General features: G+C 35.2%; 1 protein-coding gene across 4 annotated transcripts in view; it reads left to right on the plus strand.

The window, feature by feature from the left end:
- Nucleotides 1-27,106, plus strand: part of LOC111536909 (complement factor H-related protein 4) — an 84,131-nt gene that overhangs the window by 31,735 nt on the left and 25,290 nt on the right. For 2 of the 4 annotated variants that reach the window (XM_026447987.1, XM_023203401.2), the window contains exon 1: nt 11,783-11,930. The exons of the other annotated variants lie outside the window; for them this stretch is intronic. In XM_026447987.1, the coding sequence (XP_026303772.1) occupies nt 11,873-11,930 (58 nt within the window). In that variant the 5' untranslated portion in view covers nt 11,783-11,872. Of the gene's footprint in view, nt 1-11,782; nt 11,931-27,106 lie in introns of those variants that run through there. 4 annotated transcript variants of the gene reach the window in all.

Here is a 27,106-nt window from a genome sequence, read left to right on the forward strand (position 1 = left end):
GATGGGTGCAGCACACCAACATGGCACAAGTATACATATGTAACAAAGCTGCACGTTATGCACATGTACCCTAAAACTTAAAATATAATAATAATTTTAAAAAAGGAAAATGTGGCACATATACACCATGGCATACTATGCAGCCATAAAAAAGGATGAGTTTGTGTCCTTTGTAGGGACATGGATGCAGCTGGAAACCATCATTCTCAGCAAACTATCGCAGGAACAGAAAACCAAACACCGCATGTTCTCACTCATAGGTGGGGATTGAACAATGAGATCACTTGGACACAAGAAGGGGAACATCACACATCCTATTGTGGGGAGGGTGGGGGAGGGAGACCATTAGGAGCTATACCTAATGTAAATGACGAGTTAATGGGTGCAGCACACCAACATGGCACATATATACATATATAACAAACCTGCAGGTTGTGCACATGTACCCTAGAACTTAAAGTATAATAATTTAAAAAAAGAAGTAATGTTCCTGCTGGAAAACTATCATCTTATGAAGTCATGAGTTTCAGTTTTCTTACAGTGAATCAACTTCAGTTTTGACTTATTCCAAATGTATAGCACTTAGTCCACTCCTGGGACGTGGCATTTACTCCTAAGACATATGTTTTGAGTTCCAGTACAACGTGAGGAATTTAACTCACCTTGAGTCAAATTATGCTCACCTTGAGCTCCAAACTCTTCCTCCCTATATGGGTATTAGCTGAGTTTTTCACCATTTTCAATCTTGCTTTTCTATATGGTTTTCATTGTAGAGATCTTTCACTTCCTCAATTAAATTCCTAATTATTTTATTTTTTGTATCAATTTAAATAAGATTAATTATTTGATCTCTTTTTCAGAGAGTTGATTTTAGCATATAAAATTCTACTGATTTTCATATGTTGATTTTGTTCTGTAACTCTATGGAATTTGCTTAATATTTCTAACAGTTTGTTTATAGAGTCTTTAAAGCTTTCTGCATATAAAACCCTAATATCTGTAAATAGTTCTTTTTAACTTGGATGCCTTTATTTCTTTCTTTTGCCAAAAAGCTCTGGCTAAAACTTTTAGTACCATCTTGAATAAAAGTGGTGAAGGCAAGCATCCTTGACTTGTTTTGATCTTAGAGAAAAAGATTTCCACTTTTACTCATGGAATATAAAAGTTAGCTATGGGTTTGCCATACATGCTATTCATGGTATTGAAGTATACTTCTTCTATAACTATGTTTTTAAATTTTTATGTGTGCATAGTAGGTGTATAGTAGGTGTATGTATTGATGGAATACTTGCAATGTTTTGATACAGGCATACAATGTGAAATAAGTACATCATGGAGAATGGGGTATACATCCCCTCAATGATTTATCCTTTGAGTTCCAATAATCCAATAACACTCTATAAGTTATTTTAAAATGTACAAGTAAGTTATGATTATAACCAACCTGTTGTGCTTTCAAATAGAAGGTCTTATTTTTTTTTTTCCTTTTTTTCTTTTTTCTTTTTTCTTTTTTTTTTTTTGATACACATTGACCATCCGTACCTCCCCTCTAGCCCTATACCACCCTTCACAGTTTCTGGTAACCATCCTTCAACTTTCTATGTCCATGAGTTCAATTTTTTTGATTTTTAGATGCCACAAATAAGTGAGAACATGTGAGATTTGTATTTCTGTGCCTGGCTTATTTCTCTTAAAATAATGATATCCAGTTCCATCCATGTTGTTGCAAATGATTGGATCTCATTCTTTATTATGACTAAATAGTACTCCATTGTGTATGTGTACCACATTTTATTTATTCATTCATCTGTTGATGGACACTTAGGTGGCTTCCAAATCATAGCTACCATATACAATGAGGCAACAAACATAGAGGTGTAGATATCTCTTACATACATTGATTTCCGTTCACTGCTGGTATATACACAGCATTAGTGATATACACAGCAATATTGATTCTTCCAATCCATGTCATGAAATATCTTTTTATGTTTTGGTGTCCACTTCAACTTCTTTTTTTAGTGTTTTACTGTTTTCCTTATAGAGATCTTTGACTTCTTTGGTTAAGTTAATTTCTAATTATTTATTTTTATGTGTGGTTATTGTAAATGGGATTACCTTTTGGATTTTTTTCAGATTGTTTGCTGTCGACATATAGAAACGCTACTGATTTTTTATGTTGATATTATATCTTGCACTTTTACTGGATTTATTAGTTCTAATAGTTTTCTGGTAATTACTTTAGGTTTTGTCAAATAAAAAGTTATATCATCTGCAAACAAAGATACTTTGTCTTCTTCCTTTTCAGTTTGGATATTCTTTATATCCCTCTTTTGTCTAATTGCTATAGCCAGGACTTCCTGTATTATGTTGAATAACAGTGGTGATAGTGGGCATCCTTGCCATGTTCCAGTACTTAGAGGAAAGGATTTCAGTTTTTCTCCATTCAGCATGAGAGTAGCTGTGCTTCCGTCAAACACAGTTTTGATGTTTGTGTGTGTTCCTTCTATGCTCAGTTTTCTTTAGTGTTTCATCATGAAGGATTTTGAATTTTATCAAATGCCTTTTTGGCATCAATTGAAATGACCATATGGTTTATATCCTTCATTCTGTCGATATGATGTATCACAATGATTGAGTTGTGTACATTGAACCATCATTGCATCTTAAGGATAAATCCCATTTGGTCATGTTGGATGATCTTCCTAAATATTGTCAAATTTGTTTGCTATTGTTTTGTTGAGAATAATTATGTTTATCGGAGATATTTCATTTTTATGTATCTTTGTCTGATTTTCATATCAGGGTAATGTTGGCCTCATAGAATGAGTGGGGAAATATATCCTCCTCCTCCTTCTCCTCCTCTATTTTTCAAAATAGCGTGGAATTGGTACTAGTTCTTTTTTAAATGTTAGGTATAATTCAACAGTGAAGGTATCATGTCCTGAGCTTCTCTTTACTATAAGACATTTTATTCTTGCTTTGATCTCACTACTAATTAATCTCATGTTAATTGTATTAATAATTGATCTGTTCAGGTTTTGGGTTTCTTTCTGATTTAATTTTAGTAGGTCTTATGTGTCTAGTAATTTGTCCATTTCTTCTAGATTTTCCAAATTTTTTGGCATGTATTTACACTTAGTGTCCAATAATGATAAATTTCTGCAGTATCAGATATAATGTCTCCTTTTTCATTTCTGATTTAATTTATTTGAATCTCTCTTTTTCTCTTAGTCTAGATAAATTTTATCAGTTTGTTTAATATTTCAAAAAACCAATTTTTGTTTCATTGATCTTCATTTTTTTTCCATTTCAATTTCAAGTTTATCTTCTCTGACTTTTATTATTTATTTTCATCTATGAATTTTGGGTTTGGATTGCCCTTCCTTTTCTAGTTATTTAACATGAATCACCAAATTGTTTATTTGAAGTTTTGTTTTTGTTTTTGTTTTTGATGTAGTCACTTACAGCTATAAACTTTTCTCTTGGTATGAATTTTGCTGTATCCCATAGGTTTTGTGTTTCCATCATCATTTTTTCACAAAATATTTTAATTTCCTTCTTAATTTCTTCATTGATCCACTGGGCATTCATGAGCATATTCTTTAATTTCTATTTATTTGCATAGTTTCAAAAATTCCCCTTTGTTATTGATTTATAGTTTTATTCCATTGTAGTCAAAGAAGATTCTTGTCATTATTTCAACTTTTAAAAATGTTTTAAGACTTGCTTTGTGACTGAATATATGATCTGTCCTTGAGAATGATCCGTGTGCTGAAGAGAATATTTATTCTACAGTCGTTGAATGAAATGTTCTGAAAATGTACATTGGATCCATTTGGTATATAGTGAAGATTGTTGATTTTCTGTCTGGAAGATCTGGACAATGCTAAATGTGGGATATTGAGGTCTCCAGCTATTATTGTACTGGGGCCTATCTCTCCCTTTAGCTCTAATAATATTTGTTTTATATATCTTGGTGCACTAGTGTTGGGTGCATATGTATTTAAAATTGTCATATCCTACTGTTGAATTGACCTCTTTATCTTTATATAGTATCCTTTTTCTCTTCTTGTAGTTTTGATCTTGAAATCTATTTTGTCTCATGGAAGCACAGTGATTCCTGCTTCTTTTTGGGTTCCATTGACATGGAATATCTTTTTCCATCCCTTTATTTTCAGTCTATATGTGTCTTTATAGGTGAAGTGTGTTTCTTATAGGCAACAAAATCAATGGGTCTTGTTTTTTCGTTCTTCAGCCAGTCAGTGTCCGATTGGAAAGTTTAGTCCATTTACCTTCAATGTTATTACTGCAATATTGGTATTTGTTTTCTGTTTTTTTCATGATCTCCTCTTCCTTTTTTCTTTCCCTTTTGTCTTCCTTTAGTGAGGTTGATTATTTATGGTGATACGATTTAGTTTCTTGCTTTTTACTTATTGTGTCTCCATTGTATGTTTTTTGGTTTCAACTTACTGTAAGAATTGGAAATACTTTCTTATAACCTGATTTTTTTTTTACCAGAAAACAACAACACTGTTTGCATAAACAAACAAGCAAAAAGAAAATTCATAAAAACTCTCCACCTTAATTTTTTCTTCTACTCTCAAACTTTTTGTTGTTTCTATTTTTATCTTATTGTACTGACTATGTCTTGAAAGGCTGTAGTTATTATTTTTCATTGGTTCATTGTTTAGTCTTTCTACTTAGACTAAGGGCAGCTTACACAACCCAGTTGCAGTGTTATAATATTCTGTATTTTCCTATGTACTTACTATTATCAGTGTCTTCAGGTGATTATTTATTGTTCATGAATGTCATTTTCTTTTTGATTGAAATATTCCCTTTAGCATTTCTTGTAGGACAGGTCTGGTGTAAAAAAATCCATCACCTTTTGATTATCGGAGAATGTCTTTATTTCTTCTTTATGTTTGCGGCATATTTTCACCAGATATTCTATTCTAGGATAAGTTCTTTTCTGTCAGCACATTAAATATGTCATGTCACTCCATCTTGACCTGTAAGGTTTCCACTAAAATGCCTGCTGCCAGATGTATTTGTGCTCCATTGTATGTTATCTGTTTCTTTTTTCTTACTGGTTTTAGAAGAGTCCCTTAATCCTTGACCTTAGATAATTTGATTATTAAATGTGTTGAGGGAGTCTTCTTTGGGTTAAATCTGCTTGGTTTTCTGTAACCTTCTTGTACTTGATATGGATATCATTCTCTAGGTTTGGGAAGTTGTTTGTCACTATCCTTTTGAATAAACTTTCCACTCCTGTCTTGTTCCCTACTTCTTTTTTTAAGGTCAATACTCTTAGATTTACCTTTTGGAGGTTATTTTTTACATCTTGTAGGCATACTTCATTGTTTTTAATTTTTTATTTTTTTGTTTCCTCTGACTGTGTATTTTCACATCGCTTGTCTTCCAGCTCAACAATTCTTTCTTCCGCTTGATCTATTCTGCTGTTAAAGAATAGCATGTTTAATGTCTTCTTCAGTATTTTCACATAGCTTGTCTTCACACTCAACAAATCTTTCTTCTGCTTGATCTATTCTACTATTAAAGAATCACATGTCTAATGTTTCCTTCAATATGTCAATTGCATGTTTCAGCTCCAGAATCTCTGCTTGGTTTTTAAAAATTATTTCAATCTCTTTGTTCAATTTGTCTGATAGAATGCAGAACTCCTTCTCTGTGTTATCTTGATTTTCTTCCATTTTCTTCAGCAAGACTATTTTGAATTCTTTTTCTGAAAGTTCTCATATCTCAGTTTCTCCACGGTTGTTCCCTATTGCTTTATTTAGTTCATTTGGTGAGGTCATGTGTTCTTGGATAGCGTTAATGCTAGCAGATACTCTTCAGTGTCTGGGCACTGAAGAGTTAGGTATTTACTGTTTTCTTCACTATCTGGGCTTATTTGTAACCATCCTTCTTGGGAAGACTTTCCACATATTTGAAAGGACTTGGGTGTTGTGACCTAAGCTGTATCTGCTTTAGGGGGCACCCCTACCCCAGTAATGCTGTGGTTCTTGCAGACTCCTGGAAGTATGGTATTGATGGTCTTAAAGAAGATCTGAGAGAATTCTCTGGGTTACCAGGCAGAGAAATGTGTTCTCTTCTCTTGCTTTCTCACAAAGAATGTCTGTCTCATTGTTCTGAGTCACCTAAATATGAGTATGGAGTGAAAAAATGCCCCTGGTGGCCACTGACACCAGACTGCACTGGGTCAGACCTGAAGCCAGCCAAGAACTGGGCCTTGGGTTGTCCAAGGTCACCACTCCCTGGTTATTGCCTATGTTCACTGCAGGTCCTGGGCATCTAAAATCAGCAGGTGACAAAACAGCCAGGCCAGTATTTTATCCCTCAGAGTGATAAAGGCCCCGGCCTAGGTTGGTTCAGAGGTTTCATCTGTGAGTCAGGGACCAGAGTCAAAAACCTTAGATGTCTGCCTGATGTTCTATGGTACTGCAACTGGGCTGGCAGTCATATGGCAAGTTACAGTCCTTCTCACTCTTTCCTGCCCTTTCCAAAGGAAGAGGAGCCTCACCTCATGGTCTAACACCACTCCAGGACTCCAGGCCATGACAAGTACTGTCAGACAACTACTGATGTTCCCTTAAGGTTTAGGTGCTCCTAAGTCAGCTTGTACTGAGTGCTGGCTGGCCTAAGATTCACCCTTCTGGCCACTGGGATCTCATCTGGTCCAGGGCATGTCCAGAAATGCATCCAGAAGTCAACTCCTGGAATTAGGGACCCCAGGAGCCCAACTGGCTCTCTACCCCCATGCCCATGTTGGTACCTGAAGTCAGCAAGTGTCAGAGGCTCTCCTAAGGCCTTCAATATAGTACCTAGGTATCACTGCTGGTTATTCAGGGCCCATGGGCTCTTAGTTAGGCTGAATGAATGCTGCCATGACTGCATCATTTCCTTCTGGGCAGTGGGTTCCCTTTTGGCTCAAGGTATGTCAAGAAACGTCATCTGGGTGCTTTGGCTTAGAGCAGGCCTCATTACTTTGACTACTGTCCTGTCCTGCTGTGGCTAAGCTGATATCCAAGATGTAAGACAAAGTCTTCCCCACTCTTCCCTCTGCCCTCCTTAAGCAGAAGGAAGGGGTTTCTTCTGGAGCTGTGAACTGTGAAGACTGGGATTAGGGGTTGAGTGATGCCAGCACTCCCTTGGCTGCCCCAGCTGTTGCAGCTGGTGCCTCTGAATATCGCATGTCTTCCCCCAATCCACTGTCTCTGGGCCTAGTTCAGCACTAGGACTCACATTAAGTGTTGCAGTCATTATGTCCTAGACTGTCTCTCTAGTTTATTTAGAGACACAATGCATGGTAGGTAGCCTTAGATGGCAAGATTTGCAGGAACTCAACTTCAGACCCCTGTGATCAACAATTCCATCATGGCTAGGATTGGTTTAAAGGTTCCCTCCATGGGCAGGCATTAGGTGAGTTTGGTCTGATTTTCCTTTCTGCCCTAACAGCACAGCACTTTGTTCAATAACTCACAGTTGCTGTGTTATCCCTCCCTCAGTGCCTAGAGAAAGGCTCTGTATATCATGGCACAGCTGCAAGTGTGGAGATAGGGGAAAGCTTTGGTGGTGTCAGTGATTCAAGACTGTCTTATCTATCTCTTCTGTGCCTCTTTCACGGATATGAAGTTAAAACCAGGTACTATGAGTATTAACCTGTTTTTTTGTTTGTTTATTTGTTTGTTTGTTTCATGAAGGTGTTGTTTTTTTTTCTGTGTAGATAGTTGTTAAATTCGTATCTTGGAAGAGAAACAGTTGGTGTCACCTTCTTTCCTCCAGCTGGCTCTGCTCTGCCTAATTTGTTGAGAGTCTTTATAATGAAGAAATGTCCATTTCTCAAATGCTTTTTCTGCTTCTATTGAAATGATCGTATAGTTTTGTTTATTCTGTTATTGTGATATGCTTCCTTGCATATGTTGCATATGTTGACCCATCTTTGCTTTGTTGAAATGAGTTCCACTTGATTATGCTGAATGATCTTTTAAATGTGCTGTTCAGTTTCTAGGCTAGGCACAGTGTCTCATGCCTGTAATCCCAGCACTTTGGGAAGCTAAGAGGAGCCGATCACTTGAACCCAGGAGTCTGAGACCAGCCCAGGTAACATGGAAAAACCCCATCTCTACAAAAAACACAAACATTAGCTAGGTGTGTTGTCACAGGCCTATAGTTCCAGCTACTCAGGAGGCTGAGGTAAAAGTATTGCTTGAGGCCAAGATGTCAGGGACACAACGAGCCAGGATTGTGCCTCTACATTCCAACTGGGCTGACAGAGAGAGACCCCTTCTCAAAAACAAACAAACAGAAATTCACTTTTCTTGTAATTTATTAAGAATTTTAGCACCTCTGTTCAACAGGGACATCAGTCTGTAGTTTTCCTTTTGTGTTATTTCTTTGTTTGGTTTTGGTATCAGGGTAATGTTGGTATGCTAGAATGAGTTAGAAAATTCCATTATCTTTTTTTTTTTTTTTTTTGTATAATTTGAGAAAAATACTATCAGTTTTCTTTTTAAAAACATGTTTGCTAGAATTGAGCAGTGAAGACATCAGGTTTTGGACTTTTTTGATAGGTGAATTTTATTACTGGTTTAAGTTCCTTACTCATTACTTGTCTGTTTTGATTCTCTGTATATTCCGAATTCAGTCTTGATATGTTGTATGTGTCCAAAAATTTATCCATTTATCCCAAGTTTACCAATTTTTTTTTTTTTTTACAAATATTTGTTTCTTATAGTCTTTTATGATACTTCGTGTTTTTTTGTAGAACCAGGGGTAATGTCTCCTTTTTCACCTCTTATTTTATTTATTTGGATCTTCTCTCTTTTTTTTTTCTTAGTCTAATAAAATGTTTGTCAATTTTGTTTTTATTTTTTTAGAACAAATCTTCACTTTTTTTGTATTTACATTTAGTCTCTATGTTGTTTATTTCTGCTCTGATATTCATTATTTCCTTTTCTACTTGTTTTTGGTAAGGTTGTTCTTGTTTTTCTAGCTCCTTAAGGTGCAATGTTAGGTTGTTTATTTGAGAGCTTTCCTCTTTTTGATAAGGCATTTATTGCTATAAAGTTTCCTCTTAGAACTGGTTTTGCTGTATCTCATCTACTATGCTATGTTGTGTCTCCATGGTCATTTGTCTAAAAACGTTTCAAATTTTCCTTTTAGTTCTTTCATTGACCCATTGGTTTTAAATAAACATGCTGTTTAATTTCCAAATGTTTGCAAAATTTCCAAGTTTTCTTCTGTTATTAATTACCAGTTTTATACCATTATGATCAGAAAAGATTCTTGATGTAATTCTAAATTTTTTTCAATTTGTTACAACTTGTTTTACAGCCTAACTTATGAGCTATTCTAGAGAATATTCTATGTGCAGTTGAGGAGAATGTGTTCTACAGCTGTTGAATTAAATATTCCAAAAATGCCTTTTAGAGCCATTTGGTCTAGAATGTACTTTAAATTCAGTGCCTTTTTGTTGATTTTCTGTCTGGGGTATCTTTCCATTGCTGAAAGTAGGGAGTTGAAGTCTCCTACTATTATTGCATTGCAATCTTTCTCTCTCTCTTTAGAGCTATTAATATTTGCTTTATATATAGAGCTGCTCTAATGTTGAGTGTATATAAATATTATATATATATATATTTACAATTCTTACGTGCTTATGCTGAATTGATGCCTTTATCATTATATGACGACTTTCTTTGTTTCTTTTTTCTGTTTTTACTTAAAGTCTACTTTATCTGATTTACATATAGGTGCTCCTGGTCTTTCATTGTTTCCAATAGCGTGGAGTATCTCTTGCTATCACTTCACTTTCAGACTATGAGTCCTTAGAGGTAATATGGGTCTCTTGCAGGGAGCATATAGTGGAGCATTGTTTCCTTTTTTTTAATCCACTAACCCACTCTATGTCTTTTAATTGAATAATTCAATTCATTGTTATTCAAAGTAATTATTGATAGACAAAGATTAACTACTGCCATTTTTAATTGCTTTCTAGTTGTTTGACCGATATTCTTTTTCTTCCTCTCTTCTTCCTTCTTTTGTGGTTGTTTTTTTTTTTTTTTTTTTTTTTTCTATTAGTGTTGTTTGTCTCTTCTCTTTTTATTTGTAGTGTACTTACTATAGATTTGTGCTATGGTTACTATGAGGCTCACAAAATTCTTATATTTATAACAGCTTATTTTACCATGATAACAACTTGTGATTCACTTTTTACAAGAAAAATCAACACTACATTTTTACTCTACTTCAGTCCACATTTTGAATTTTTGATGTCACAACTTACAACTTTTTAAATCACATATCTTTCAACCACTATTGTAGCTATTATTTTAAATTGTTTCCTATATTATAGCTTCACTGTTATATTCTATTATATTCAGAGTGGTAAACTTCGCTCTGGGTAGTTGATACTTGAATTTCTGTAGGAGAGAGAGAAACTGGAGAACGCCTACACTGCTATTTTGCTGATGTTATTCTCTCCACGATTCTCTTATTTTAATCAATGGAATCTTAAATCATGGCAAGTATAATAATGTAAAATAAAGTAAAGAGAGAACAGAAGAAGTCAATTAGAGAACATGTGTGGACGAGTTGTATTCTTCCAACAAAACATAAATTTTTATATGTATGTGTATACACACACACACACACACACACATAGGAATGTATTGTACCTTAAAATAAAAGATACCCTCAAACACAAATTTAAAAATATTTAAATGTCAAGAATATGCTGAAACTTTTGTACCCAGTACAATCTATTGTGAGTTCTGAAACTCAGTATGCTTCTCTAAACACATGAAAATACAAACAGTGGAATGGGGTCCAGACACACCGGTTTGTTTTTGTGAAACAAAAACTAATACATGTATTCTTAAATAATTAAGTTGGGTATTGGAAAGCAAAGGACAACAGAAAATTTTAGTGACGTGGACTCTGAGTGTTATTCGTTTATGAGTAATCTGTTTGTTGAAGAACTTCACCTATTTTCCAGTGTTTAATTTTAAAATTAGTGTTCTCATTGTGAGAAGAGTATCCGGGATAGGAGATAGTATCGTGACCACTTGTGGAAAAAAACAACTTGCCATGCTCAAACAGCAGGATTTTCAGAAATAGAATAGTGTGCCAGACGTTTATTTTCAACGTAACATCAACCCAGCTCCTATCTTCATTTTCTTCTGCAGTGCAGAACAGAAGTCTGAAACTACAGTTTCTGAAGTCCCTTTCTCCATAGCTTGCTTCTTCCTTAGATTCCTTTATAAGATGTACTTAGAGAAGATTTGGAAGAAGATAAAGACAAGGCATTCTCTGGCAGCAGCTGCTGGTAGCAGCTGAGATCACCAACAGTAGCTTTCCTTGCTTCTAGAAGTTTTCCTGAGAAACATCCACTGCAGCACCATGGATAATTAGTGAGGGCATCACTAAGATTCCTGAACTTTGGAATTTTCTGGAAATAGCATTTCCGACCTTTGTTCCCTCAGTGCTTCCAATAGTTGCAGAAGCCTTTTGTTCCCTTTATTAAAACTCTCTTTGCTCAAAAACTAAGAAATAAAAATGAATTAGTGTTTTATGTTACTTTTGGAGTTGGTCTATTACTGTCTCTAAATAAAACTGTATATTTACATATCAGGGAATCAGTTCCATAGATGATTGTGAAATCACTAATAGGAATCATTGAAGCATTTTGCAAAACTCTCTGAACTTTGATATTTACTAAGTGACCTTAAAGACCTAGCTTCGTGGTAGTGCACTTAAATTCAGAATTATATGGTAACTCATAATGAAAGATTTCAAACAGTGCAACTGAAACTTTTGTATTAATATACTGCTGAGAATATCTAACATGTTGTTACTAATCAATGTCATTCTCACCTTGTGGGTTTCCTGTGCTAATGGACAAGGTAAGTTGAAAGAGATCTAAACACTCAGTTTCCCTCATAATTGTAACTTCATGTAATATCTAGCTTCTATGTCTATAATTTTTTTTATAAATCTAACAGGATATATTCACTATGCTAGCAGAAGTAGCATATTTTGTGAGAGTATAACAGAAATTAATTTTATGAAAAAAATCTCATTCCAATTTAAAGAAAAAATGAATAATATTTTCTTTGTTTTACAAGTTCTGCAGCATAAAAGGCATTTAATATTCATTATGGAGATATGTGAATATACTCATAAAATTTTAAGTAGGAAACATGTCATTAGATAGACTCTAACCTTAAAATGTTCAGAAGTTTCTTATTCGTAATACAAGGGGAACTTTGGGAGTGATCGACATTTTCATAATCTTACATATAGTGATTTTTTATAGATTCATATATCAAAACAGCAAATAAAATATTTTAAATTATGCCATTTCTTACATTTCCATTATACCTTAAGAAAACTGCTAAAACTAATTAACATAAGAATTTAATATCTCAACAAGATTAGCAATATGTAAATCACAACATACATGTAATCAAAAAGCAGAATATAAACTTACACTGGAATGACAGTAAATTTTAATTTGCATTTCTGAGTTCTCTAGCAAATGTGCAATAAACAAATACAGAAATAAATACCTTTCATAGCTTTATGTCATTGTTCTCTGATATGTTTTCTCTTCAGTAGTCATGTATTTTCTATATTAACTATCTCTTTGAATGCAGGCCTTGCATATTAAAGAACTATATCATAACATTAGCAGTGGAACCACATGGGGTAAAAATCATGGAGAATCAAGGGTATGTGGCCATTAATGAAGAAAACAAATTTTGTAATTATCCAAAACTTTATAATGTTCCAACAAATGTAGTGTAGGATAATACTGGAAATCCCATTGTCAATTTATGAGAATATCTTTTCCCTCAGCCACTCCTCTCAAAGCTATGCCACCTTATTTGATTCTAGGCTAAGAATTTTAGGTTTTACAGTATTATCTATCACATGATTTGCTAGTTTTAATTGCTGTGCAAAATCAACCTTGATTTGTGCCAATATGAAAAAAAAAGCAATTTCTCCTGTTATTTCCTTTGTTAACTAAACTGCTACAGGCACACTTTTTAAAATAAGGATTAAATAGATTAAACTAGAATGCAATGCAGAAAAATAGAGAAAATCAGTACTATTTTTGAAATGACTGAAATTAGATTAGAATAAGCTCCATACTTTCTTACTTACTTTCTCAAAAGCACTATAAGAATCATGACAAATTATTTCTTATCTGATATTCCAGACGAAAACTTGTCTCCTCCAATGAACTCTTTGTAAGAGTAAACTTGAGCAAAATGTCTAGTATATTTGTGTCGCACCTATATATCTCAAAGGAGAAAGTAACTCATTTAGTGGAATAACACCTTGGTAGAGAGAAACATCTTTGTGTATTCAGCAGCATTGGCTCAACTGCATTCCTCCAAAATTCATTTGTTGAAGCCCAAATTCCCAATACCTGAGAATGTGAGTGCATTTGGAGAAGGAGTGCTTAAAGAGGTAACTAAGTTAAAGGTCAATGATTCAGGTGGGCCTTACTCCAATATAACTGGTGTCTATATAAGAAGAGAAAATAAGGACACACCGTATAGAGAAAGATCAAGCAGGCATAGAGAGAATACAACCATTTACAAGACAAAGGAAGAGGCCTCAGAAGAATGCAACTCTGTTGACAGCTATATCTCAAATTATTAGCCTCCAGAACTGTAAGGAAATAAATTTCTATGAAATCTGTGGTACTTTGTTATAGTAACGCTAGCAGAAAAATACAATGATATTTACACAATTTATTAAAATAATATTAATTAAAACTAATTTTTACTTTTCACTCAAGGATACGGATATACCCACCATATATATTTTAGAGGGTATTTATCAGAACTTGGTAATTGTATCTTGGCTGTATTATCCTTGCTGAGTTTTGTGTTGTTGAATACTTTGTGTTTATGTATACCTGTATTCATACATATTTAGAATCTGGTAAAGCAAATCTAAGAAATATTTTTCATATGATGAATGAATGATATACTTTGTGAGTTGCTTATGCTAGGAAACTTTTTTTTAATGGTAGTTGATGTTTCAGTTCTGAATAACAATTAGTTTGGAAGCCACACTATTTGAAAGATAAACTTGACAGAAAATTAGTAATTATAACCTATTATAATGTTCATTGACTTTGTATTGAACATCATTTCTTTCATCAACTCATAAATTATTAATACTTATTTAGATATATGTTGTCAGGAAAATTATTTTAATTATGAATATCCTCTTAAAATTGTATAAATATTACATTCATCTATTAGAGTTGCCATAACAAAGTATCAAGGGTGACAATTAGTATTGTAGAGCAGGGTTGCTTCTAAATCCCTTTCAAACTAGATCGTTTTCAATACTCAATGCATTACAATCAGTTGCCATTGTACTTCTTTTGGACGCTCAAATTTGTTTCAAATCTCACTAAGAATCTGGCTTCTGTGTGTATTTCATGTGCCCCCATTAAGCTATGGCGTAACAAAAGGTTCCAGGCTTTCCTTGACTTTTCCTACTACACATCCAGTTCCAATAATTTCTCTATGAAACTCCAGTGACTTCTAGTGGGAGAAACGATTTTTAGAAATCAACCTAAACTATGAAAACCTCACTTTAGGTTCGAAAATATCATTTATTAAGAAAAAGAATTTTTGGTCGGGCATGGTGGCATGGTGGCTCATGCCTGTAATCCCAGCAATTTGGAGGCCGAGATAGGTCGATCTCTTGAGGCCAGGAGTTTGAGACCAGCCTGGCCAACATGGTGAAACACTGTCTCTACTAAAAATTCAAAAAATTAGCCAGGCATGGTGGCAAACACCTGTAATTTGAGCTGCTCAGGAGGCTGAGGCAGGAGAATCACTTGAACCCAGAAAGTGGAGATTGCAGTGAGTCAAGATCGCACTACTGAACTCCAGCCTTGGCAACAGAGCAAGACTGTCTCAATAAATAAATAAATAAAATTATTTCCTTTAGTTTATTTCCCTTTCTTCCTCGGACTAAATATCCTGCAACCATAAGAAAATGTAGGAGTATCTCAGGATGTTACACAGAGCAGGGAAGGTTAGATTTTCCAATACGGAGGAGACTCAGTAGAAAACTGTGCATCCATGCTTGAAGGGCTGGGTCGGAGAAGTTGTCATGAGTCACCCAACAAACCTCTGGGGCCAGTTCCGTAACTAGCAAATGCTTCCTACAAAGTAAAGATGTTACTTCTCTGAATTTAGTCTTCTAATCTGCACACTAAAGCTGTCGTGCCACTAGCCTCCTTCCAGTTCTCTTTGATTTATGATGATTCAAACTTACAGATTTTTCTTTAGTTATATTCTTAAGATTTCATAACAAATATAATGTAAATATTATTTTCTATCATTGTTTCAGAATTATAAAGAACTTGATATAAAGAAACTTGTTTTGAAATTATAAAGCAACATAAATTGTATGCTATTTAAACTGTGTTGTTCAACATTCTCTATGTATATGCATATTTATACACATATACATATGGAATGTATAAATATATATGTATATTCGTGTGTGTGCCTATATTATATCAATAATATGTCTCACCTGATACATGAATTCTAACAAACAAAATGGCACAAAACACAACAAAATGTTTTATTTCTGAAGATAATTTGCTACATTTCAGATTTTTTCTTATGTTACAGTAATATTTATTTTCTCTCTTTTCCAAAAAACAGTCATTGCTAATGTGTGCACCCTGAACCGACAGTTTTAGCATAACTTGGTATAGTTTTAAATAAGCTCAGTTTAAGTTAATGCTGATAAAATTTCCAGAATTGCCTAAGAGACCATACTACGTAGGAGAAGTGGAGAAAGTGGAATGAGGTTCTTCTTGTCCTGTTAGCTGATTTGGGATCCATTAAGGATTTTAAGTGGAGAAATAAAATGACCAGATGAAGGGTCATTAATTTATACACAGGAAAATAGATTATAAAAGTGAGAGGTGAGGATAAGGAAACTAGTTATGGTTGCTGTAATCCCAGAAGAAAATGGTTGAGAGAAGCTGATATCAAAGATTATTGCCTGGGTTTTTCTGTGCCTGTTGTGTTTTTTTGTTTGTTTGTTTTGATAGAAAAATTGAATGAAAGGGAACACCACAAATTCAGAATTTCAGTTAAGTTTGTGAGAGGTAATGAGAATGATTAACATGAATTTCTCCCCCCAAAAAAGTTCTGTCAATAATTACCATATCATGAATAAATAGAGCATGGGTTATTTTTGCAGCTGACTCAGAGAAAATAGCTGTCACAGCAAACCTATATCTATATTGAAATTCATATATACATTTAAAGAATATTACTCTACCCCATTTATCTCAAGAGAACTAATCTTCAAATCAAGGAAAATCAGCAACATATTTTTAATTAAAATTTTACCTTCTTTCAAAAACGCCTTTATTATTTATCTATTAAGAACAGATAAATCATTCATGAGGCATTCAAGTCAAAAAAGAATTTTTACTTTTTTGTTGGCAGATTTGCCTAGTGGAAACAACATTTATATTTAGCTTTTAAAAGCAAATTCCACTGATACCAGATGAGGAAACATTGAACTAACAACGCAATTAAGTGGAGGAAAATGAAGATGTTCATTAATAAGCCTAATATTAATAGACAATGGTGGTACTGAGAGAAACATCTAACTCTTCTAGACTTCACAAGGAATGATGTTTTTCATTATCAACGAATCAATTTCAACTGCGTGGTTTGCCCACCAAATATCATATCTGTAATAGTGTATTGCACTCACTCTACCACATTTTAAAATGATTGGTATCAAACAATCACGACATGGAAGTCAATATATAGATAGTTGAAGAGTTAAAGAAATTATAGCACAAGAAGCAAGTAAAAAGGTACAGTTATAGCATTATGATGACTGTCTTGAGGTATTTCAAAACACTAATAAAGGGGAGCAAGTTAGCTTTTGATGAAGACTGTCACAGTCAGTGAAGCAGGTAATAGTATTATCCAACATCAAGTCAGAGGTCGAGTGACTTTCTAAAAGGGTGACCTTTACAGATATTGCCATATGTTGTGGGGATGGCGGGATAGAAGAGTTGATCTCTTCTGAGCCCTCCACATTTTAAGTTGTATGATTCAAAATTACACATATAAACCTTGTTTTAATTATACTCTATTTTAAAAACTGCAGTTACCTATCGAATTGATTTTATAATTTATTTTTCTTTTAATTTTTGACTTGAGCCCACAAGCAGTTCCTTGGAAAATATATTTCACTACACAATTGAGCAATCTTCACTTATAAGTACTGTTAAGAAAAGATGTTAGAAAAAGGTTAATGTATACAAGAAAATGATAACTCACATTCAATTTATGTTTGGCTGATAGTATGTGGAATACCATTGTTTGTCTTCAGATGTAAAAGGTTTACCAACACAAGAAGCAGATTTTCTTTGGGAATAATTGCATCCCCAAATCTCAGTAGCTTAATAAACCAAAGTTTATATCTTGTTCACACTTTGTTTTCAATGTAGCTTAGAAGGGAATTCTGTTTATTACAAGAATTCTAAGACTCAGGTGACACAGACCTAATCTCTCTACGTGCTTCCATAGTAACTCTTAACAGTTGGGAAAAGAACACAAAAATTTTCCCAATGGCTTCTTAAAATTCCCCCCCATCTGAATGTTAACTCTCATTTACACCTATTACATATTACAACACTCTCAGTTGAATTGCACCGCTTAACTTCACTAATACATAAAAACTTTGCTCCATCCCCCCTTTTCAGTTGTTAATGTCACAGAGTTGCCTCTTTACACATCGTGTGCCCAAAATGTAATAATTCATTTAAATGCATTGTTTTCTTAAATTATGTAGAAAATGAAATGTGAAGTTACCAATCAAAGTTACAAAAATAAAAGCTTTCAGGTTAATAATTGTTTTTCTAAACTTCACTGGTCTCTTAAATCATATAGAAAATCAAAAAAATGGAGACAAAACCATTGTTACTGTAATGTTAGTCTTTTTAAATTGCTCATGTATTTACCTTTATTGAGGTCATTATTTCCTCCTTCACTGTCCAGTTACCGTCCAGTATTATTTCACTTTACCCTTCAGGACTCTATTAGACATTTCTTGAAAGGCAGATCTAGTGGTCTTAAACTCCCTCAGCTTTTGTTTATCTGGGAATGAATTAATTTCTCCTTTACTTTTGAAGGACACTTTTGACAGATAGGGGATTCTTAGTTGAAAGATGTTCTTTTCTTTTAGCATATTGAACATATTGGCCCAACACCTTCTGGCCTATAAGTTTCTGATGAGAAATCTGCTAATAATCTTACTAAGAAATACTTACCTGTGAGAAATTGCTTCTCTCTTGCTTCATTCAAGATTCTATGTCTTTGTTATTTAAAAGTTTGATCATGACCAAGTATAGTATCTCATTCCTGTAACACCAGCACTTTGGAAGTCTGAATGGGGAGAGTTGCTTAAAGCCAGCAGTTTGAGGCCAGCCTGGCTAGCATGGCAAAACCCTGTCTCTAAAACAACAACAACAAAAAAGTCTTCAGTATGGTGAAATGCACCTGTAGTCCCAGCTACTCAAGAGGCTGAAGCGAAAGGATCACTTGAGTCCAGGAGGTCGAGGCTACAGTGAGCAGTGATCACATCACTGCATTCCGGCCTGGGTGCCAGAGCATGACCCTGTCAAAAAAATAATTAAAAGTTATATTAAATTAAAAACTTACCCTGATATAGTAGAGCATGCCTATAGTCCTTACTATTCAAAAGGCGGAGGCAGTAGGATTGCTTTGGACTAGGAATTTGAGATTGCAGTGAGCTATGATCACATCACTGCACTCCTGCCTGGGTGACAGAGCAAGATCCTATCTCTACAAATTAGATAACTTAATTAAATCAAAGCTTGATTTTTAAAATTATACTTTAAGTTATAGGGTACATGTGCACAACGTGCAGGTTTGTTACATATGTATACATGTGCCATGTTGGTGTGCTGCACCCATTAACTCATCATTTACATTAGGTATCCCTACCCCTCCCCACAATAGGACCCGGTGTGTGATGATCCCCTTCCTGTGTCCATGTGATCTCATTGTTCAGTTCCCACCTATGAGTGAGAACCTGTGGTATTTGGTTTTCTGTTCTTGCGATAGTTTGCTGAGAATGATGGTTTCCAGCTGCATCCATGTCCCTACAAAGGACACGAACTAATCCTTTTTTATGACTGCATAGTATTCCATGGTGTGTATGTGCCACATTTTCTTAATCCAGTCTGCCACTGATGGACATTTGGGTCAATTCCAAGTCTTTGCTATTGTGATTAGTGCTGCAATAAACATACGTGTGCATGTGTCTTTATAGCAGCATGTCTTATAATCCTTTGGGTATATCCCCAGTAATGGGATGGCTGGGTCAAATGGTATTTCTAGTTCTAGATCCTTGAGGAATCGCCACACTGTTTTCCACAATGGTTGAATTAGTTTACAGTACCACCAATAGTGTAAAAATGTTCCTGTTTCTCCACATCCTCTCCAGTACCTGTTGTTTCCTGCCTTTTTAATGATTGCCATTCTAACTGCTGTGAGATGGTATCTCATTGTGGTTTTGATTTGCATTTCTCTGATGGTGAGTGATGATGAGCCTTTTTTCATGTGTCTGGTGGCTGCATGAATGTCTTCTTTTGAGAAGGGTATTGTTCATATCCTTTGCCCACTTTTTGATGGGGTTGTTTGCTTTTTCTTGTAAATTTGACTGAATTCTTTATAGGTTCTGGATATTGGCCCTTTGTCAGATGAGTAGATTGCAAAAATTTTCTCCCATTCTGTAGGTTGCCTGTTCACTCTGATGGTAGTTTCTTTTGCTGTGCAGAAGCTCTTTAGTTTAATGAGATCCCATTTGTCAATTTTGGCTTTTGTTTTCATTGCTTTTGGTGTTTTAGACATGAAGTCCTTGCCCATGCCTATGTCCTGAATGGCATTACCTAGGTTTTCTTCTAGGATTTTTATGGTTTTAGATCTAACATTTAAGTCTCTAATCCTTCTTGAATTAATTTTCGTGTAAGGAGTAAGGAAAGGATCCAGTTTCAGCTTTCTACTTATGGCTAGCTAATTTTCCCAGCACCATTTATTAAATAGGGAATCTTTTCTCCATTTCTTGTTTTTGTCAGGTTTGTCAAAGATCAGATATTTAGAAAACCCTATTGTCTCAGCCCAAAATCTCCTTAAGTTGATAAGCAGCTTCAGCAAAGTCTCAGGATACAAAATCAATGTACAAAAACCACAAGCATTCTTATACACCAGTAACAGACGGAGAGCCAAATCATGAATGAACTCCCATTCACAATAGCTTCAAAGAGAATAAAATACCTAGGAATCCAACTTACAAGGGATGTAAAGGACCTCTTCAAGGAGAACTACAAACCACTGCTCAGTGAAATCAAAGAGGACACAAACAAATGGAAGATCATACCTTGCTCATGGATAGGAAGAATCAATATCGTGAAAATGACCATACTGCCCAAGGTTATTTATAGATTCAATGCCATCCCCATCAAGTTACCAATGACTTTCTTCACAGAATTGGAAAAAACTGCTTTAAAGTTCATATGGAACCAGAAAAGACCCCGCATTGCCAAGACAATCCTAAACCAAAAGAACAAAGCTGGAGGCATCATGCTACCTGACTTCAAACAAGGCTACAGTAACCAAAACAGCATGGTACTGGTATCAAAACAGAGATATAGACCAATGGAACAAAACAGAGTCCTCAGAAATAATAGCACACATCTACAGCCATCTGATCTTTGACAAAAGCTTGATTTTAATGTATCTTGATATCTATCTCTTTGAGTTCGTTCTCATTAAGTTCATTAAGTTTATTGAAGGTCTCTGTCAATGCCATTATTTCTTCAAGCATTCTCTATTCATCTTTCTCTCTCTTCTCCTTCTGAAATCCACTTTGTGTAAGTCAGCTTCCTGGTGTCCCGTGTTCCTTAGATTCTCTTCACGTTATACTTTAATCTCTTTTTCTGTTATTCAGATTCAATAATTTTGGTTTTCCTAAAATTGTTTATTCTTTTATCTGCCTGCTCTACTATGCCTCTAAACCTCTTTTTTGATTTTTTTACTTTTCAATGATTGTACTTTGTGACTTCAGAATTTCTTTTTGGTTCCTTTTCAGGCTTTCTATCCCTTTATTCATATTTCCATTTTGATCATATATCATTTTCTTTCTTCACATCTTTCTTTACTTCTTTCAGTATCTTTAATACAGTTATCTTAAAGTTTCTGTCTAATAGACCTACCATCAGAACTTTTTCAGGGAAACTTTCAGTTTATGTTTTTTCTTTTAATAGGCCATATTTTCCTATTTCTATATATGACATAAATTTTTTGTTGAAAACTGAGCATTTTAATCTAATAATGGGTAACAATGGGAATCAGATTCTCCTACTTCTACGTGTTTGCCGAGGTGTTTCCTGCATTGTTTTCATTTATTGTTTTTGTCTGAATGCTGTAGGCTATGTCTGTGTCAAGAAATAGCCTGTAGTATAGACTTTAGGTTGTCTCCAGTGTTTTCCAAGCCTGCACTTTTTCCTAAGTGTTCATAGTCATTTTCTAATTTTCCCCATTCATGCAGTTGCTTTTGAATATCCTAATGTATCTCCCTTTGGACAAATTCACATCAGCCAAGGAGAGGGACTTGCAACAATGGAGAAAGCTGCAAAAACAATGGCCGCCTATCTTTCTCTTTGCATCTCTGTGATCAAAGAACCCAGCAATCAGATCACAAATCTCAAATATTTAAAGAATCGAGTTGTTTCTGACACTCTGGCTCCCTGATGCTATGCGCAGGTTGCTCCAGAAATACACATACAGCTGCCTATCATGTGGCTAAGGAGCGTGGTATGAACATATGCCACTGTGCTAGGAGCTAAAATCGACTGAATGTGACTGCAACGTATGATCCAAGTCATCCCTAGAAGTTGTAGGCCTTCAATAGACTCCAAAAATAGTACAATCAGACAAATTCTGGCCATGCAACTGTAAAGGTGAGGAGTCAAATTCCAGGTGTTTCCTCCTCCGCCATCTTCCCAGATTTCTTTTTCTATATTTCTTACATTGCTTTCAGTAAATAGAATAGCAAGCTAATGAATTTAATCTTTATTATTATTATTATTATTATTATTACGCTTTAAGTTGTAGGGTACCTGTGCACAACGTGCAGATTTGTTACATATGTATACATGTGCTGTGTTGGTGTGCTGCACCCATTAACTCATCATTTACATTAGGTATCAAACAAAAACACTACTAACTCCATCCATTGAGTTGTTCTGAGAAGAAAAGGCAGGACTCTGAATTCTGATGGAAGGGAACAGAAAGTAAAAAAGACAAAGGACTGAAGGACTGAATTGGTGAAAGCACTTTTGTCTTTCTTCTTCTTCTTGTTCTTCTTTTTTTTTTGCAGGTTCAATTACCAAAAAGAAATTTTATTGAAGTTTGACATCACAGACTTTACAATGAAAATCACTGTGCAGGATGTTCTGTGTTTAAAATAACACCACCCATGTTGACAATGCCAAGTCATTCACACTAAGGCCAAGTGAAAGTCATTCCCTAACAATGCTTTTTTCCCAACAACACTGTATTATATTAGAAAGGTGTGTAGGCATTGTTTGGGTTGCAGTTCAGAAGGAAATGCTGAAAGATGTTTTCATAAAACTTATATTTGGGGAAATATTTTCATGAGCTGAAAAGAGCTTATAAATGGGAGAGTTCCCTGATTCCCCTCTCAGGACATGCAACAGGGGTGTCACCTGCTTTGTTGCCCCACAGCTCAAACCCCTAGGGGCTGCTGGCAGACGGGCAGGTGCAGAGGCTGGCATAAGTGCTTTTGAGTTCTGGCCCCACAGCAGAGTCTAGGGGTAGGTGTCTGACTACAGAAGCCCAGGTGGACGTGTGTTACAAAACTCAGATTTGCTGTCTGCAGATGGCTTGTGTGTTAATCAGTTCAATGGATCCTCTGTCTTATCTCAAGAGCCTGGGACCGGTGTATAGCTTTCTGTATCCTGAGCTCTTGCCCTGTGTTCCGAAAGAATTAGATCACATGCGGGCTCAAAGGATGAGTGCAAGATTTTATTGAATGATGGAGGTGGCTCTCAGCAAGTTCGAAGAGGAGGCCGAAGTAGGGGATAGAGGGGGAAGGTGGTCTTCCCCTGGAGTTGGGCCATCCAGCGGCCAGATTTTTCTCCAACTTTTCCCAGCGGAACCCACCTCCCTTGGCATCCAGACATCCCTCCTCTTCTTTCTCTGCCGCCATGTTCTGCTGTGATTGGTATTAATGTTCAGCCGTCTATGTGTGCCCGCTAAGGTGCTGGGTTTATATGGGGACTGGATGAAGAGCATGGAGGGCCAAAAGGCAACATTTTGGACAGGAAAACAGACATATCTGTCCTCATTTAGGATTGGAGTGGGGCCTTTGCCGGGGCACCGCCCTCTTCTACCCAGTATTTGCCTGTCTCCTTTCCTTATCAAAGACTCAAGGAGAAAAGCTGAAAGCTGTGAAGAATATATGGATGGTTAACACTGGTAAGTCCTTACTCAGGCCTTCCTTCTTATTTGCATTTTTACTGTGTTTCTAGCAAGTATGTACTTTATTTTAATGGGTAGTCATTTCTACATAGTCCACACAGCCATTTTCTTTTCAGACAAAAAAAAATGTAATCCTCCTTATATTCAAAATGGTGTCTACACACCTGAAAGGGCAAAACGCAGAATTAAAGATTTAATAATATGTAAGTGTATAGATGGCTTTTATCCTGCAACCCAGGGAACCAGGACAAATGCACTAGTAGTGGGTAGGTACCTACCTGCTCCAGGATGTAGCAGTAAGTTCCAGTCCATATATTGACTTTACATTTAAAACCTGAAATTACTTTCTCTTAAATGCAAAGAAAAGGGGAAACAATAAATTTCAATATTTTAGTATATGGAGTTTTGAGAACTCTTTGCTTTCCAAAGTAGACAATTCTAAGTAGAATTTAAAACAATTGTTGTAAACTAAAATTCTTTTTAATGTTTGCCACTCAGAATTATACAGATGTAAGTGTGTGTATGAATAGATATGTCTTTATTCTTCCAATGTCCAAAATAATACACTAGGTGAGACTAGTACCCTCTAAAGCCTAGTATGTTAATTATGTATGGTTGTGTAACATATTTTGCTAAAAACATACTTGCTTAAAACAACAAATCTTTATTTTCTCACAGATTTTGTGGGTCAGGCATTTGGGAGTGACTTTGCTGTTTAGTTCTGTGTCAGATTCTCTCCTGTGTAGCTGTCAAGGATGTTGGCCTGGGCTGCGTGACTTAACAACTTGGCTGGGCTGCAGGATCTGCTTCCAACATGGCTCACTCACACAGATTTTGTTAGGAAGCCCCAGTACCTTACCACATTGTTGCCTTCACAGGTTGCTTAAATGGCAACTAAATTTCTCCAGAGCTAAAGATTCAAGAGAGAGAGAGTGAGGAGAAAGAGGAAGCCTTCATGACATTTATCACCAAGTTACACACTCTCACCTGAGCCATACTTATTCTTCAGAAATGAGTCACTAAGTCCAGCACACAACAAGTGGAGAATTAGACTCCACTATTTTGAGGAAGGAGTATTGAAGAATTTGCGGAATTTCCACAAATAATCAAATGCAGCAAAATGTCTCTCACTTCAATACGGTGTTTTATTTCTATGATGGTTCTTTTGCCTTTTTCGGGGATTTTTCTGTCTCTACAAACATATTCTTTTTTTCTATATTGAAGTGCATTGTAAAGGGAACCATACTTTAAGTGGATAGTCCATGACAAAAAAATGTTCTTTTCTCTTCCTTTTTGAAGCCTGTTGTCCAGGCTGGAGTGCAGCAGCGCAGTATACGTCACTGCAATCTCGACCTCCTTGGCTCAAAGGATCTTCCCACTGCAATCTCCTAAGCAGCTGGGAATATAGGCATGTGTCACCATGCCCAGTTAATTTTTTATTTTTATTTTATAGACACAAGGTCTTTCTATGATGCCTAGGTTGATCTCAAACTCCTGGCCTCAAGAAGTCCTTGCACCTTGGCCTCCCAAGGTGTTGGGATTATCGTGCCCAAGCCCAGATGAATTGCCAAAAGCATAAGTTCTTAAGAGAGGTAGCTATTGTAACTGTGAAACCAATTTCAATGTGCATAAAAACTGTAAGGAAAATATGTAATTATTCTATAGTTGGCTTATGAAAATCTTAGATCAGCCCAAATGCTTCTGGACCAACTGAATCCCAGTTATATCTGGTTTTCTGCAAAAGTATTTTACAAATGACCTGAAATTTGTGTGGAAAAGATGGAGAAACTGACTGGTTTGATGATTTATCAAGTAGTTTGTAGTTTTATTAAATATGTTTTACCTGATTATCAGATACAGCGGTTTATTCTTAGGCTTTATTACTCTTTTGTGTCTGCCCATAGTTTAACAATGTAGGAGAAATGCAGTATAAATTCACAAACGAAATGCTACAGCAGATGGTGATAGTGAATCTGCATTAGTATAGATTCATGATTCCAGAAGAATCCTATGTGCAAAGCTAAATCTAATAAAATTAAATTGAGTAGTGGTAACTGTAAGATCCTGGTCCTGGGTCAAAGGAATCAGCTGTACTAGTACAAAGAGATTAGCAACCACTATAAAAATCAGTGAGTATTTTAATCAGTATTAAGGTCAGTTTGAGTTAACATTGTGATAGAACCATCATAACTGCTTATGAGTCTACAACTTACATTGGTAGAAGATTAAGAAATAGAATGAGGCTTCTCTAAGTTCTGCTGACTTCAATGCCAATTAGATCATAGGTGGAATTTTTTTTGTTTTCTTTAGAGAACTACCATGTGAAAAAGATAAAAGTGTTCTAAATTTGCTCTGTAGAAAAGAAAAGTCATGAAGTGGCTCAAGCTTGTAGCATTAATGATAATGATAGCTACTTTTAATTATAATTCCTTTTTGATTTTTTGAAAAGAAATCTCAGAAGACTATGTTATTTACATTCTATGAAACACCATCATGAGATAGATAACTATACTTGTTCTGAAATCAGAAAACTAAAGTTTAAATCTCTGCTCTACCATTTAACGGAAAATTTAATTGAGTTTCTTAAGGCTCACTTCCTGCAAATCCAAAGACTCAAGCTTATCCAAGGTGGAATTAGTCTTAAATGACCTATGCTGATGTATGATAATGTATCATGGTGAAATTCGCAAAGTTCAAAGGTAAAGAGAAAATAACACAAATCTCCAAACAGTGGTGGGGGGAAAACAGCATAATGTAACATAGAAGGAATGAAACTAAATGAGCATTTTAAGCTCAACTTTGGAAAGTTCAAAAAATGGGGGACAAAATCTATCAACAATGACAGATATGGGTATAGGCCAAGAAACTATACAAAGACAAGGTATTGTTCCCAGGTCTTTGTTAAATACATTTACAACATGCAAGGATTCAAAGTTACAATCTGCATAACTAATCTGTAGAAACCGCTTGAAAAATTTTTCTAATAAAACAAAAAGAAATAGATTGATGAATGCAAGATGTGTTAAAGACAAATTATTCATCGGACACTTGTTAAATATGACAAGACAGGTTTTATTTGGCTATTGCAGTAGGGGGAAGAGGTTGAGCTCAGCCTCAAAAACAGCACAGCTGAGGATTTATATCATAAAATCGGAGTAATTAAAATGCTATTTATAAGCAATGAAACTGAATGAATATTTGAACTTCCACATTGGAAGTTTCAAAAATGTGGCGCAAAAAAAAAAAAAAAAAAAAAAAGGTGATGAGAAATATGGACTGTAGGCCAAGAATCTATACCTAGAGAAGTTACTCACATATCATTTAAATGAAGGTACTTAAGAGATGCAAGAATTCAACATTTATAATCCACATAACAAGACTGTAGAAACTGCCTGAGAATCTCTCTAATGAAAAAACAAGAAAGAAAGACAATAGACCAGTGGACTAAAGAATAATGGAGATCATAAACA

The sequence above is a fragment of the Piliocolobus tephrosceles genome, chromosome 1 (assembly GCF_002776525.5).
Source record: "Piliocolobus tephrosceles isolate RC106 chromosome 1, ASM277652v3, whole genome shotgun sequence".
Classification (NCBI taxonomy): Eukaryota; Metazoa; Chordata; class Mammalia; order Primates; family Cercopithecidae; genus Piliocolobus; species Piliocolobus tephrosceles.